Genomic DNA, 17124 nt, shown 5'->3' on the forward strand with positions numbered 1-17124 from the left:
CTCGCCGTGGGGAGCCCCTATTCTGTTCGTCAAGAAGAAGGATGGTTCACACCGGATGTGCATTGATTACCGGGAGTTGAACAAGTTGACGGTCAAGAACCGTTACCCGTTACCGAGGATCGATGATCTATTCGATCAGTTGCAGGGAGCATCTTGGTTCTCCAAGATCGATCTGAGGTCGGGGTACCATCAGGTGAGAGTGCGGGATGAGGACGTCCAAAAGACAGCGTTTAGGACGCGATATGGGCATTATGAGTTTGTGGTGATGCCTTTCGGGCTCACCAATGCCCCGGCTGTGTTCATGGATCTCATGAACAGGGTATGTAGGCCGATGTTGGATCGGTCAGTGATTGTATTTATCGATGATATTTTGGTGTATTCGAGATCTAGAGCAGCATGAGGAACATTTGAGGGAGGTCCTTGGGGTTTTGAGATCGGAGAAGCTTTATGCAAAGTTCTCCAAGTGTGACTTCTGGTTGCGGGAGGTCCAATTCCTAGGACATGTTGTTAATCAGGAAGGGATATTGGTCGATCCGGCCAAGGTTGAGGCGGTGATGAGTTGGGAGGTGCCGAAGTCACCCTCTGAGATCAGGAGTTTCCTTGGATTGGCAGGGTATTATCGGAGATTTATTAAGGACTTCTCCAGAATTGCAGTGCCACTCACTAGATTGACCCGAAAAGGGGTTGCATTCTCATGGGGACCCGAGCAGCAGACCTCTTTTGAGACACTTCGCCAGAGATTGTGCGAAGCCCCGGTGTTAGCGCTCCCGGAAGGGATGGAGGATTTTGTAGTTTATTGTGATGCATCTATTTCGGGGTTGGGTGCAGTTCTGATGCAAAGAGGGCATGTAATAGCATATGCATCGAGGCAGCTGAAGCCTCACGAGACGAGATATCCCACGCATGATCTAGAGCTGGGGGTGGTAGTGTTCGCCCTCAAGATTTGGCGTCATTACTTGTATGGGGTTCGTTGCACGATATACACGGACCATAAGAGTTTGAAGTACTTGATGGACCAGCCCAACCTAAACATGCGTCAGAGGAGGTGGTTGGATGTGGTCAAGGATTATGATTGCGAGATTCTGTACCACCCGGGCAAAGCTAATGTGGTAGCAGATGCGTTGAGCCGTAAGGGGGAGAGCACTCCACTACGAAATGTATGTTTGAGGTTGACTGTGATAGCTTCCGTATTGGATGCTATTCGTGGGGCACAAGCCGAGGCTGTGCGACCAGAGATGCAAAAGAGAGAGCGGGTTGTTGGTTTGGTTCCAGAGTTCGTTACGGATGGACGAGGGCTTATGACGTTTCAGGGTCGGATTTGGGTACCGTTCGTGGGTGGTACGCGTATTACTTTGATGGAAGACGCTCATCGGTCGAAGTTTTCGATCCATCCGGGGGCTACAAAGATGTATTTGGATTTGAGGAAAGAGTATTGGTGGCCCTGTATGAAGAGGGACGTCGCATGGTTCGTTGAGAGGTGCTTGACCTGCCGCAGGGTTAAGGCCGAGCACCAGAGACCGCATGGCAAGTTGCAGCCATTGGAGGTTCCCGAATGGAAGTGGGAACAGATCACTATGGATTTCATCACCAAATTGCCGAGGACTGCCAGAGGAGTTGATGCAATTTGGGTGATTGTAGACAGATTGACGAAGAGCGCTCACTTCCTTGCCATCAGTGAGAGTTCTTCAGCGGAGAAGTTGGCGGAGATATATGTGAGAGAAGTGGTATCTCGGCATGGGGTGCCGATCTCGATTGTTTCAGACCGTGATGTGCGCTTCACTTCCAGATTCTGGAAGAAATTCCATGAGGAGCTGGGTACTAAATTGCATTTTAGTACCGCATATCATCCCCAGACAGACGGCCAGAGCGAGCGAACGATTCAGACGCTGGAGGACATGCTTCGAGCGTGTGTGTTAGATTTCGGGGGTAGCTGGGATGCGTATTTACCCTTGGCAGAGTTTTCCTACAACAACAGCCATCATTCGAGCATTGGTATGCCACCCTTTGAGATGTTGTATGGTAGGAGGTGTCGGACCTCCATTTGCTGGGGAGAGGTGGGACAGAGAGTGATGAGCAGTACAGAGATCGTGCTTCAGACGACAGAGCAGATTCAGCAGGTTAGACAGAGGTTATTGACCGCCCAGAGCCGACAGAAAAGTTATGCAGACAGACGTCGGTCCGAGCTTGAGTTTCAGGTCGGCGACTTCGTACTCCTGAAGGTCTCTCCTTGGAAAGGAGTGATTCGATTCAGGAAGAGGGGCAAGTTGGGACCCCGGTATATTGGGCCTTTTCGTGTGATTGCGAGGGTAGGTCGGGTGGCCTACCGTTTGGAGTTGCCAACGGAATTGAGACAGATCCACGACACTTTTCATGTGTCGCAATTGAGAAAGTGTATAGCCGATGAGTCGGCAGTGGTTCCATTAGAGGACATTCAGGTGGATGCGAGCCTGAATTATGCCGAGAGACCAGTGGCCATCAAAGATCGGAAGATCAAGGTTCTGAGGAATAAGGAGATACCTCTGGTGTTAGTTCAGTGGCAGCACCGGAAGGGATCGGAAATGACCTGGGAGCCGGAGCGTGAGATGCGGGAGTAGCATCCGGAGCTATTTTCAGAGTTAGACTTCGAGGGCGAAGTCTAGTCCTAGTGGGGGAGAGTTGTAACAGCCCGGAATTCCATGTATTGTTATATTTATGATTTTGGGTGTTTTAAGAGGGGACTCGGCGAGTTGGAGCTCAGACTCGCCGAGTAGGATCGTGGATCTGGTCGCGGGTTCGCGAATGGACTCGGCGAGTCCGGTATGGACTCGGCGAGTCCGCGCTGTTTAGCGAAACCCTAACCTTTCAGGTTTGGGACACATATAAGGGGCCTTATGGCCGTCATTGTTCACCCTAGTCCTGTGAGTGAAACCCTAATTCGATTGTGAGCATCTGGAGCAAGGTAGAAGACCATTATTGATCTTGGAAGTGTTATTTTGCAAGAAGGAGGAGGCTTGGTTAAGGGAACAGCAGGAGAAGCCACATTCTGAGGGTTGGGGACACAGAGCAACGTTATTCATGTAATAATTTCGAGCTAATCCCTTCTATGTTGATGTGTATATGGATTTAGGGTTTATTGAACCCTTTTGTGGCTAGATTGAGTGTTTCCTTAGTCCCCCAAGCGATTGGAATCCTATATTGGGACCCTTGGAAGTCTAGAATGTCCCATGCCTGAGCTTTTCGGGAATCAATGGAGGTTTTGGATTGGAATCCTTATGCCTTAGGTCAAAAGGTGAATTATGAGTCATGGGGTGTATTATGAGCACCGAAATGAGGACTTTACGTGATGAACCAGTCTAGGAAGGTCAGACCTATGAATGGTCAGAGCAGATCTGACCTTAGAAAGCAGTTTGAGCAGTTGCATGGCATGGACTCGCCGAGTCCGATGAACAGGCTCGACGAGTAGCTTGAAGATTAACTGGGACTCACCGAGTTGTTCTTCAGACTCGGCGAGTTGAGTCGGGGTGGCCCCGCGATTCTTCCAGGAGGCACTCGTCGAGTCAGGGGAGATACTCGACGAGTAGAAAGGGAATCTTAGAGAATTGGTGAGGACGTCTAGACTCGCCGAGTCGTCCTAGCGCTCACCGAGTCCGGTCAAGTTGACCGTTGACCGTTGACCGTTGACCAGAGTTGACCTATGTTTGACTTCTTAGGGATAGTCAAACTTAGAAGATAAAAGTGTTAATAAGAGATGTATGGTGTTATAGGGAGATTGTAGCTCGGCGGATCGAGTACGAGTGATTTCGGGATTTGTTAGCTTTCGATATTCACGAGGTGAGTCTTCTCACTATACGTACCCGGAAGGGTTTAACTGTGTGACCGGAAGGTCGGATATGATATGTGATATATGTGATAAGATAATTGTTATGCGTGCTATGTATGTTTATGTGGGCCGGAAGGCATTATGTTATGGGCCGGAAGGCGTGTAATCTAGACCGTAAGGTTGGCGTGGGTAGGACCGGAAGGTTTACCTAGCAGGGACGGAAGTCCCCTGAGACACATGGACCGGAAGGTCAGGGCCTGGAAAGGCGTATGTGCGTAAGTTGTATTTTGGGGAACTCACTAAGCATTTATGCTTACAGTTGTTATGTATGTGTTTCAGGTACTAGCGAGGACCGTCGGAAGGCGCCGACGTGATCTGTACACACTGATAGATGTTTTATGATCTTGGGATTCATATGATTTGTATTTTGACATGACACTTGGAATGTTTATGCCTTGTTTTGAATGAAAACACTTTATTTTGAAATGAAAAATTTGTTTGAAAATTTACGTTGTTACAAATATCAATATTTTCAAACAATGGTTGTAAATAAAATATACATTAGTTTTAATCGATCATTTTTTTAAATAAAGTCAAGGGAAATCTTCGGAAAAGTCCTAATATTTCACCATAATTTACAAAAAAGTCCCAAACTAAAATTGGTTTATGAAAAAGTCCCGATTATCGGGAAAAATGACGATTTGACCGATTTTTTCCGGTTTATCGGTTTCAATACTTACCCGGTTTCATTAAAGTCCCATTATTTTACCATAATTTTCATTAAAGTCCCATTATTTACCATACTTTTCATTAAAGTCCCATTATTTTACCATAATTTGGGATTTATTCATAAATTATGGTAAAACAATGAGACTTTATTAAAACCGGGTAAGTAATGAAACCGGTAACCGGGGAAATAGGGTCAAATCGTCATTTTTACCGGTAATTGAGACTTTTTTTTTTTTTTTTTTTTTTTTTTTTTTATAATTTAGGGTAAAATATTGGGATTTTTCTTGAGATTTTCCTAAATTCAAATAAATGAAAAAACTCCAAAAGAGTTACCTTTTCTTGTTATTTAGATGTGGCAAAAATATAGACTCTTGGTCATATGGAATGCGGGCACCATAGATGTCAAAGGAAAAACCATTACGTATTAAATCATGAATGTCTAATGAAATATGATTCCAAATTAAACTTCATGAAACACTATTTAAGTAAATAACCAAGCTCATGCCTAAATGCTACCAACACGTCTAAATTTTTTTTTATGGTTCGGAAACTCAAAACACTGTGTAAATATATAACAAAAGCATCATTATAACATAACTTATAGTAACATAAAAATTCATGAGTACTCATAATATTATGTTGGAGGGCTCAAATTCAATCTCCACCTGGTATTGTTTTGCAAAGTTAGACTGAGTGTACAATCTATCAAAGTGTCTCAATTTTTTTTTTGATGTATCATACTTTGACAATTGGGTGCCGATTGACATAACTGCCGAATTATTGATCAAAGTCCTAATCTTAGAATTATCAGTTTCCCACGAATATAGTAATGATGCATAATTAGCAGCTTTCTCATCTGCTAGTTTACATATCACACGTACATTTGTTTCCTACGCATATTTGTTTTCATTACATAACTCTTACGGACAAAATTCTTGCCATCAAGTTGTGTACTAAGAGACATAAACTCTTAAAGGCAAAATTCTTGCCATCAAGTTGTGTACTAAGAGACAGAAGAGAATAATCTGTTTCAACCATAATACCAATAATCAATTGAAACAGATACCTTGTACGAGAACAAAAACCAATATCCAAAAGCAAACCAACAACAAAGGATAACAACAATGAAAGTTAGATATAACGACATCAGAAAACGTACACAACAAAAATGAGATCGAAACCAAAAAATAAAATAAACAATTGCAAAAATAATATGACTAGGGTTTATTTTTAATATTGAAAGGGAAAAATATATTACAATGAAAAGGAAAGATAAGTAGAAAAACCATCACGTTAAAAAAACTATCTAGTTTAACATAAATAAAAGTCCAATACATAAAGCACAATATATCTTATTATGATAATATTATAAGTAGTCCAATATATCTTATTATGATATGAAAAGCCCAATACATAAGTAGTACAATATATATCTTATTATGCTAATAATATGAAAAGCCCAATACATAAGTGTGTATATATATATATATATATATATATATATATATATATATATATATATATATATATATATATATATATATATATATATATATATATATATATATATATATATATATATATATATATATATATATATTTCAACGGAAGCCCACTCGCATATTTCAACGAGCACCTAGACATCCAGAATGAGGCCGGTTTGGAACGAATCGACCTTGATCCAAACCTGTTTAACAAATTCCAAAATATGATCCAAACCTGCTCCGTAACCCGCATGATTTTGAATAATCAAACCCATACCCTTATCCACTGAATCAACAGATATCCAAACCCGTCCCACACTCCATAGGTTTTTTGAATAATCAAACACATTTTACTAAATTCTTAAAATAACATTTCTTAAATAAAACAAACGTTGATTTATAAAATGCATTACATACTCGAGGACTTTCGATGGAAATTAAAATCACTATTCTAGTATGTTTGATTGATTTTTGACTGTCGAATGCAGTGATAATGTAACATCCCGAGAATTTGGTAGGTATTTTCAAACCCTCTTCTATCATTACCTTGCCATTTATGGTCCTTGGGGTTGGAAGTGAAGAGCCAAGATAAGTTTAAGGACCAAGTTTGCAAACGTGGGTCAAAAAGGGAGTACGTCGTGGTGTATTAAGGTCCGCCTTAGTACGCTGAGCGTACTAATGTCTGGGTGAAACCCTAATATTTAGGGTTTGGGGCCTATATAAGCAACATAATGTGCACCGACACCTCTTTTACCTCAGCCTCCACAAATCAAACTCGCCTTTCTCAAACTGTAGCATCCGAGATTTTTCCCGGTATTATTTTTATTCATTATAATTGAAGTATGGTGTGGTTTGGGTTGGGCTTTGATCTTTGGGCCTTGCTAGTGGACTGAGGGAGCTGCGTACACGGGGCGTATAGAGCCTGGTACACCTAGCGTACTCATGGAAAGGAAGCGCGGAGATCAAGCACGTACACACAGTGTACCAGGAGTACGCCCAACATACGTGTGCATACCCTTTAAACCCTAAAATTTTAATTGCTCCCTATATAAAGAACGTAACCCCTCCTGTTGGTTCAACCTCCCTTCACTCCTACCTATCCACCATGAAAACCCTAGCTCCCTTTGTGTGCTTTTGTGTTCTAGAAGCCATTGTTGAGAGTGTTTGTGTTATTTTAGTAAGAAGAGAAGAAAAGAGCTTGAAGAAGAAGCAAGGATCCACCACGAGCTTGTAGATCCAGAGGATTGACACCATTTCTGACTCTTTTGAGGTATCAAGCTCCATACTTGACCATTGTATGCTTGGATTTGTCTATTTGGGGTTTTATGTCCTTTTTGGACCCCATTGTTGGGAGTGTTTGAGTATGGTCGGTTCCAGAGCTTAAGAGCTGTCCTTTTGGACTCTTGGAAGCAACTAGAGTCATAAAAATCGGATCTTGGTGGTTAAGTCAAAACCATGCAAGAACTAGATGGTCATAAAGTTGGATTAATGGACCAAAATCATGTTTTTACCCACTCTTGCATGCAAGCACATAAAGTACGTGACTTTATGGTCTAGGAGGTCTAAAAGGGCCTGGATCTGCATTTTGGGCGTAAAGGCTGAATGGATTAAGTCATGGGTGAAGCCCCAAGAAAGCTGGCCAATACGCTGGGCGTACTCCCTAGTACGTCGCACATACTGGGTCAACTTCCCGTATGCGGTCAAGGCCAGCGTACGCCGAGCGTACGTGCCAGGTATGCCGCACGTATGCATGCAGAGTGCACTCCTTGGGTTTTTGGGCCTTAGAAGGATGGGCCTGGACTTTTGGGCCTCATAGCCCATTATAAAGCGTAACTTTGGGCCTGGAAATCTGGAGTTAGAAGAGTTGGGCCCTTGGGCTATGTTGGGCCATTTGGATTATTTTGTTTTGGGCTAAAGACTTAGTAGGAATTATGAAAAGGCCCATTTGAAGGGTTGTGCCCAATTTGGAAAATTAGGCCATCTGTGGACCTTTGGAGAGTCTAGATGGGCCAAGGGTGTGTTGAATGTATTGTACTAGAGTGGGGTCTTTTGAATGTTCTCAAATTGGAGCAAAGGGTAAAATGGTCATTTTACCCCAAGGAAAGATATAGACTCTGATTGAGTGTTATGTGTCTCTGATAGCCGGGAGTCATCAGAGCAACTGTTAGAGATTCCTCCGCGAGATTCGACACGCAATTTGCAAGGTGAGTTACCTTCCAGTAGAAGTGGGTCTAAGGCCACAATGCCGACCCACTAGTAGGAGTTGTATGAGAGATGATTGACTTTGTGATAATCATCTAGGTCGTTACTACCTGATATGTTTTGTGTTAGCATGATATGATGTTATGTGATAATGGTAGTAGAATAGGGGAATAATCCCCAAGTTCGGTTGTTTAGGACCAAGGGGTAGGTCGGACACCCCGGTATGTCTGATAGAGGAAGGTTGAGTACCCCGATATGCTCAACAGGGTAGGTCGGGCACCCAAATATGCCTGGCATGGGGTAGGTCGGGCACCCCGGTATGCCTGACAGTATGTGTTTCATATGGTATGTGGTATGATGGGGGAACTCACTAAGCTTCGTGCTTATAGTTTTCAGTTTTGTTTCGGGTACCTCTTTAGCAAAAGGGAAGGAGCCGACGCGGTAGCGACACATCACACTCACACATGTTTTCCGCACCGAGCTTTCTGGGATTGCACTCTAATTTTTTTATTACTGTTGATGATACGATTTTGAGACACGTTGTTACAGTTCTATGATTTGGTTTGACATTGGTAATGTTTTGGTTAAACTGTTTTATGAGTTTCTTAATTAAAAATGAAATTTTTGGTCTTGAAAATCGGGATGTTACACAAACCCTAGCCTCCCCTTTGTGTGTGTTAAGCTCATTTTGGTGTGTTCTTGAGTGCCTTAGGAGGAAACCATTGCACCAAAGAGTTGAAGGAAGAGACCAAGCTTGTAGATCCGAAGTTAGCTCGTGCACAAGAAGCTCCAGAAGGTATAAAGTTCCAAACTTTATGCTTATATGATTAGATCTCTCCATTTTGCTTTAAAAGACCCATTTCTTGTCCCAAAAACCACAAGGTGCTGCATGTTGTGTTTTGAACGAAAAAGACTGTCTTTCTGGACTCTTGAAGGGACCTTGAGTGATAAAAGTGAGGTCCCATTAGCTGAAGGTGTCCCGTACATGGAAGGATAAGGTCTTAATGGATTAAGACCAAGCATTTAGAGCTTTATGGACGTCGAAAGTGATAAAGTTCACGACATTATGGATCCTAGGCATGTTAGATCTTTGGATATGAAGTTTGGGCTTAAGTGCTTAAGCCATTAAGCACTTAATAAGGTTTTGGCAAACAGTCCAGTACGTCCGCTGTAAATCCAGTATGCCCAGCGTACTGGGTTAACCACCCAAATGGTAGTCAATGTCTGGATGAGTACGCCCCGCGTACCAGAGAAGTACGCCCCGCGTACGTCCTCTGTTGGGCCATTAACAAATGGGTTTCGGGTTATTTATGGACTAAATGGATTTGGGCCTTTGCTGGACTTTGTAAATAAGATGTTTTGGGCCAATTAATGGTAGTGGATCATGGGGTTAGGCCCAATAAGGAGATTGGGCCCAGTTTGGTAAATTGGGCCAATAGTGGACTTGTGTATATGGACTTTCAAGTTAAGGACTTGGTGTGGGGCTTTGGCCCAACAAAAAGGAATGGACTTAATGAGTTATGAGGACACTTAATCAATGGAGTAATATTGGGTATTAACCTAATATTTATTATTATGTGACAGTTCGGGATTCCAGGTGAGACAACAATCAGAGATTTGCAGTATTTCAGTACTACTTACAAGGTGAGTTACCTCATTATACTAAGGGGTCTAAGGCACCAAGGCTGACCCACTGGATATGATATCCTAGCAGTTGGTCGTATGTTGAGTATGAGTTAGAGTTGCATGCTAGTTGCTATGCCAGTTAGGTAGATCTGTTGGACTATCGTAGTATTATGTGTTTATCTGTATGTGCATTAGTTGTGTTATATGTCGACATATTATGTGGGATGGGTTGAGATGATACTGATCCGTGCGGTAACCAACAAACCTGAGAGCATTTCAGATACAAGCTGAGGGAGACTCGTACTGTGGGCTCGATGACAAGCCAGATGTGAGCTGTGGGCCCGTAAGGCAATCCAGAATCACACTGTGGGCCCAGGGGGTAATCCAGTTTGTAAAGCTGTAAACCCAGTACATGCTGTTATTGGTATTTGTTTTATGTGCAGTGTATCGGTATTTTGGGGGAACTCACTAAGCTTTCGGGCTTACAGTTCCAGTTTATTGTTTCACCATCAGGGGATCGCGACAAGGCGAATGCATGATCGTATAGCTCCTCATGTTTTGTTTATGTTTCTGGGAAAACTCTGATATTTTACATTTTGAAAATAAAGTTGTAATGATTTAAATGGTTTGAAATGTTTTTTTTAAGTTCAAATTTGGCTTGAAATTTTTGGATGTTATAGATAGAGAATAGCAATTGCAAACTTTCTTGCGATTGATAAATGACTTTATTGATTTATAAATGAAATTAGTGATTGCTTGATTAAATATAAATGAATTGACATCATGATTCTTGTTAGAAGTTCAGAAGTCTAGAAGTCGACTCCTTGAGTCCTATATAAAAATAGTTTGGTCTTTGGCCTTTTCCCATGAGACTTTTAATTAGAATTAAAATTAAAGTATAGGTAGGTATAAAATATAAACTTATAATTCTATAATTTATATGTGGCGGGTTATAAACAGAACATATCAGTGATGATCCATGCCCGACCCTTTTAATAAAAGGGTTAGCGGGTACAGGTCATTAACGAGTAAATGAATAAAAAACTATACTCCAAACCCATATAATTGTTAAGGGCTTGGATCGGATCACGTTCAAAACCTGCTCCATTGCCAGACCTACGAGCACTCTGAGTTCGAGCTCCTTTACATGTCAAACCCAACCCCTATAGGGGTTTCCAGGGAAAATTTCCCCACATGTGGCACAAGTTTAAGAGGCACCCATTTTTGGGTTCTGCAGGTATTGAACTCTTGAGTCTCGACCTCTGACCTCAGGTGGGTATTAAACCCAACCTTACGCTCGTAGGTATTAAACCCGGTACCTCTTCCCAGCTAGGCTGGAATAATATGAACACTAATGTCACTGATGATACTTACCAATAGCCTCCATAAGTAATATGACGATGACAGCAATGCAACAAAAACAAATAGAGTTTAATCACTTGGATTATTATTGATGGGGAAGGAATTAAATTCTCTACCGCTAAATAGCTGTATTGATTTTTCCTAAGTTTTCTAACATATCTTCAACCAATTTTCCTAGTGTAACCAACGAAGATCCGCCTTTTATCAAAGACTTCCTGCTTTCCTCACTTATCTTCTTCACTCTCTCCCTCACTGGATTGGTATCATCCATCAAACAATTTATCGCTGTTTTTATCTGATCTGTCATCACTATCTCGCTCCCACTGCTTCTGTATACCAAACTCAATTCAACAGCCAATCCCAATTCCCTCACCATATAAAAAGCATTCATTTGTTGTTCTGCATTCAATGGCCAAGTTGCTATCGGGACCCCATACCACAAGCTCTCCAAAATGGAGTTCCATCCACAGTGAGACACAAACCCTTTAATGGCTACATGAGCTAGCACTTCGACTTGTGGTGCTCAACCACAAACCATACCTCTATCTTTCACTCTTTCCAAAAACCCATTTGGTAGAACCTTTTCATAGCTCGTGTAGTCTGTTGGAGCCCCATGCATGCCTTCTGGTGGTGGCTCTCGAATTGACCACAAGAACTGATGATCACTCTGCTCAAGAGCCATAGCAATCTGCTCTATCTGGGGTTGCTTAAAACACCCCATACTCCCAAAGCACAGGAAGATGACTGACTTTGAAGGTTGATTGTCGAGCCAGTTCTTGATCTCAGTCGATCCAGTAGACTTGTTATGGTTGATCTTTGGTCAAGCAAAGGCCCAACTGGGTATACAGTGATCGGGTGGGATACCATTGAATTAACAGCGTATGGTTCGAGTTCAACAAATGAGTTTATGATAATTCCTTTGGATTCCTGAAACCTGGTGCCAAGATAAAGGAAAGTTTCATACCCACCACCAGGTTTATCTAATGCAGCATCTGGGAGCACATTCGCAGGAACAGGATTCTCGTAGACATGGGATCACTGAATCAGGATCCGATGGGTTAAAGTTGAATTCACCATTGTTGTTGCGCTCCGGTAGATGGAGTAGAAATCCAAGAAAAGCTGTGTTTGAAGAGAAAATGACGTATGAAGGGACTTTGAATGTGTTGGCGACATCAATCATACAACAACAAAACATGTCAAGTACAAACCCAACAAGATGAGTTGAATCATCTGATAGCAACTCTAATACTGCTCGTTCGACATGAGATTTATGGCTCTCAATGAAGAGGCTAGCAAACTTTTCGAAGGCCATAGGTGCAGAAGGAGGTTGAGAAAGATAGTTAGTGGGAGGAATCATGGTGTATCTGATTCGAGCATCAGAAGCAGCAAGCGACTTTGTGTAGGAACCAAGATCGGTTTCACCGAGGGGAGGGATAAGAAGGACTGTGATGGATAATCTTTCATCTTGATCAAGCAAACGCTTTGCGAGTTCTATGGTTGAGGTTAGGTGACCGAAAGCAGGTACAGGGATGAAAACAAGCTCTGATTTCTTCATAACTGTTATCTCTTAGATCTGATTGACGTTCGATAACGAAGAGGTAATCGGGAGTACAGAAGAAGCCTACTTTGAAAGAAGCTTTACTATGCGCGGGACAAAGATTTTTCTTTTTTTCCTTTTTTTGTCGGTTGGTTTGCTACTTTGCTACCACCACGTGAACCACGATCTACCTCACAAAAAGCAATTTATTCGATTCAAACCCAATTAAAATAACTTTTTATTTATTTTTTAAATATTAAATGATCATTTGATTTTTTAACACGATATAAGACACAAAGAAAAATTTTCAATATTTTTACCCATATCAATTTGAAATCTCAAGTGTTCATCATTCAACCTAATTTATTAAATTTATTAAAATATTATCATATTAATATAAGACTATTTAATTTAATTTACGAATTATTTAATTTATTAATTTAAAATTGATGTTAAATATAAAACATAAATCAAAAATATGAAATAAACTTTACAAAATTATTTTTAAAATAATTAAAAAGCTTAAATAAATTAAATATAAACCTAAATTGGCATACAAATTTAACTAAAAATATCTAAAAACTAACATTTTATATATATATATATATATATATATATATATATATATATATATATATATATATATATATATATATATTGTCACACCCCCAAACCTGAACGGCGGAAACGTTCGGGGGCGGATCACTTCATGTGGTAACGTAACAAATGAATACATAGTAAAGAAAACAATACAACCATCATATATATAATTGAAAGTTTACATTTGTCAAAAGTTACATGTTCAAAACCAATTACAATATGATGTCAAAATACGAGATTAAACTGGCGCCGCAGCATCCCTTCATCAAAAGCAAGATGAATACTTGAATTTTACTGATTTCCTGGGACATACAAGTAATTTTGAAAGAGTAGATCAGCATTTAAGCTGGTGAGTTTCATAAGTATTTAAATGACAATGTTTGAATGAAATGAAATGTTTTGCCTTTGTTTGTTTGTGTTTAGAAAATCCTATATTTTCTACTAGTATAATAGTAGCCTTCACTCAAGACCAATGTTTGTTTGAAATGAAATGTTTTGTCTTTATTTGTTTGTGTTTAGAAAATCTTATATTTTCTACTAGTATAATTGTAGCCTTCACTCAAGACCAATGTTTGTTTCTAAAATGTATGTAAGTGTAAAATAACCAATGAGTTTGAACACCTTGTAAATAAATGCATTTTTAATACCCCTTGTGAGTTTTATAACCATACTATTGACTCAGAATGCCTATACACAACGTTCTTCAGGCGTTGGAATGTTATGACGTTTGTCACCCCAAACGGTGGACTGCAGCTAACAGTCAGGGCGCGGGTTGTCAAGCTCGTATAGATCTATATACAAACACCACGCTCCCCCTCCAAGGGATTCTGGTATATAATACATGACTTGAAATGTGTACTCGAACGTACATGAAGTTAGTGTCTCACAAAATCGTGGTATAAAAACAGATCTACTTGTTAAAATGTTACGTTTGTTCTTGTATACGAAAGTAAACTTCTTGAAATTCATGTTTCTAGTACATAAGAGTTAGAAATTTGTTCGTAAAACTATACCTATTATAGTTTTCTAAAAGTGTGTCTTGTTTGTTTAGAAATACCTAGAAAAGAAATCACTTGTTTATGAAAGCATAGATTTTTGGTGTAGAGTCTAAGATAGACAAGAATAATCTAAGAAAAGTTTAGTTTATACATGCATTACAACAATGTATATTTCAAAAGATAGAATGCTATTTTAACATATTTTATATATATGAAAGTTCCTTATAAAGTTTGTAAATCGCATGTGATTTGGATATATAAAAGCATATAAAAGAGTTTCTTTATGTAACACACAATAATACTCGTGTGTTTTACTTGTAATCCCCCCCTTGAAAGCATATAAAAGAATTTAAAGAATATTTAAAAGGTAGATTAAGGGGTATGAACTCACTTGAAAGTTTGAAGATAGCGAGATGGAAAACCGGGCAGAGTTTCGTCTCGGGAAACGGATTTTCCTCGGGATTCTCGGGAATCTCGGGAGTAAAATCGACCCTCGGGACTTGAGCAAAAAGACCAGAGCTTCGGGTTTGAACGGGCACGGAAAACGAGGCAAGATTGTGAGAGAGAGGAGAGAAATGAGCCCTTTTCTCGGAAGCCCTCGCATCCTATTTATAGGAAGGCTGAACCGCCTCGGTACGCGGGGCGTACGCTCGTACGCAGCGCGTACGCGTACGTCATGCATGACCGAAGCCTCGACTGCCTCGGCTTCGGATGGGACGGGTTGCTGGGTAAGCGGGTCGGATGGGACGGCTTGCTGGGGAGACGGGTCGGATGGGACGGCGGGTCGGACGGGACAGCGGGTCGGACGGGTCGGATACTTTGGACGGGTTGGATGCCTCGGATAGGGCGACGTGGACGATCAGAGGCCAAGTCTCTCGGGTACGCAGGGCGTACAGGGGTACGCAACGCGTACCCGGATGAGGACGCTGACTCCTCTTCGGATAAGGTCCGAATTTTGAATTAAATAAATATATAATTTATTTAATAAACTTCAAAAATTCATAACTTCTTTATCTGGTGTCGGTTTTTGCCAGACTTTTTACCGCTGGAATACCGTTGTCGAGACCTTCGATTCTCGTTTAGGTCATTCCGGAAATTTAAAGTAGTAAAGATACTAGTGAACATGAAAGAGTTGAAAGTGGTTACAATACTTGACCCTTTTTGGTCATTACAAAGAGTTGAAATATCGGGTTGTCACATCATCCCCCCGTTAGAGAGAATTTCGTCCCGAAATTTAAAGTAGTAAAGATACTAGTGAACATGAAAGAGATGAGGGTACTTTTGTTTCATCTGATCTTCGCGTTCCCATGTGAATTCAGGTCCCCGCTTGGCGTTCCAGCGAACCTTCACGATGGGTATGCGACTTTGTTTTGTTTGTTTGACCTCTCGGTCCATGATTTCTACTGGTTCTTCCACAAAGTTGAGGCTCTCGTTGATCTCGATCTCGTCGAGTGGAATAACAAGAGTCTCGTCGGACAGACACTTTTTCAAGTTTGAGACGTGGAAGGTTGGATGGATGTTACTAAGTTCACGCGGTAGGTTAAGCTTGTAAGCCACAGGGCCGATTCTGGCAAGGATCTCGAAAGGCCCTATGTATCTTGGATTTAGTTTCCCACGCTTTCCAAATCGTATTAAACCCTTCCACGGTGAGACCTTTAATAAGACGTGGTCTCCTACCTGGAATTCCAAAGGTTTCCTCCTTTGGTCAGCGTAGCTTTTCTGTCGGTCTCTAGAGGCTTTCAATCGTTCACGAATCTGAACGATCTTCTCTGTCGTTTCTCGTATGATTTCCGGACCGGTGAGAGTGCTTTCAGGAACTCTTCCTCTAGCTAACTGGGTATCGCCAAATTCAGTCCAGCACAGAGGGGATCTGCACTTTCGACCATAGAGGGCTTCAAACGGAGCAGCCTTTATGCTTGTATGATAACTATTGTTGTATGAAAATTCGACAAGGGGTAAATGAATATCCCATGCCTTTCCAAAGTCAATCACACAGGCTCTCAGCATATCTTCTAAAGTTTGTATTGTTCTCTCACTTTGTCCGTCTGTTTGTGGGTGGTAGGCTGTACTCATGTCTAGCCTAGTTCCCAGGGAACTTTGTAGTGACTGCCAGAATCTTGAAGTGAATCTACTATCTCGATCGGAGATAATGGATATCGGAACACCATGCAGTCGCACTACTTCCCTTAAGTAAGTTCTTGTAAGCTTCTCCATTTTGTCAGTCTCCTTGATGGGTAGGAAATGCGCGGATTTGGTCAATCTGTCGACAATGACCCATATGGTATCGAGTCCACTTGTCGTCTTGGGTAACTTGGTTATGAAGTCCATAGTAATCCGCTCCCATTTCCATTCTGGTATCTCTGGTTGTTGTAGTAATCCTGACGGTTTCTGATACTCGACCTTAACCTTAGCGCAAGTAAGACATTTACTCACGAAGGTAGCAATTTCTGCTTTCATGTTAGGCCACCAATACTGCTTCTTAAGATCCAGATACATTTTATCTGAACCCGGGTGAACGGAATATCTTGAGTTGTGAGCCTCGGTCATGACTATGTTTCTGAAACCACCATGTTTCGGGGTCCAGATTCGGTCCATGAGATAGTAGGCTCCGCCACCCTTGACTTCTAGATTCTTCTCCATTCCTCGTCGGGATTCACCTGCCACATTTTCAGGTTGCAAAGCTTCTATTTGTGCCTCCTTAATTTGTGTGGATAAGTGGGAATGGATAGTCATGGTCAGAGATTTGACCCTCCGACCAGTGTATTCCTTTCGACTGAGGGTGTCAGC

General features: G+C 41.3%; 1 protein-coding gene and 1 pseudogene across 1 annotated transcript; both read right to left on the bottom strand.

Annotated features, from left to right (window-relative positions):
• Positions 1 to 11265: 11265 nt before the first annotated feature.
• LOC122194423 (anthocyanidin 3-O-glucosyltransferase 2-like) lies at positions 11266 to 12022 on the bottom strand (annotated as a pseudogene).
• On the bottom strand, positions 11266 to 13025 carry LOC111899060 (UDP-glycosyltransferase 71K2). Its single transcript, XM_023894916.3, has one exon. The coding sequence runs from the start codon at positions 12755 to 12757 to the stop codon at positions 12179 to 12181; it is 579 nt and encodes a 192-aa protein (XP_023750684.1). The 5' UTR covers positions 12758 to 13025; the 3' UTR covers positions 11266 to 12178.
• Positions 13026 to 17124: the final 4099 nt, after the last annotated feature.

This window comes from Lactuca sativa, chromosome 9 (assembly GCF_002870075.4).
Source record: "Lactuca sativa cultivar Salinas chromosome 9, Lsat_Salinas_v11, whole genome shotgun sequence".
Lineage (NCBI taxonomy): Eukaryota > Viridiplantae > Streptophyta > Magnoliopsida > Asterales > Asteraceae > Lactuca > Lactuca sativa.

What these genes read in the sequence shown, in the direction of transcription:
- LOC111899060 (XM_023894916.3), bottom strand. Translation starts at nt 12,757, where the DNA reads ATGAAGAAATCAGAGCTTGTTTTCATCCCTGTACCTGCTTTCGGTCAC.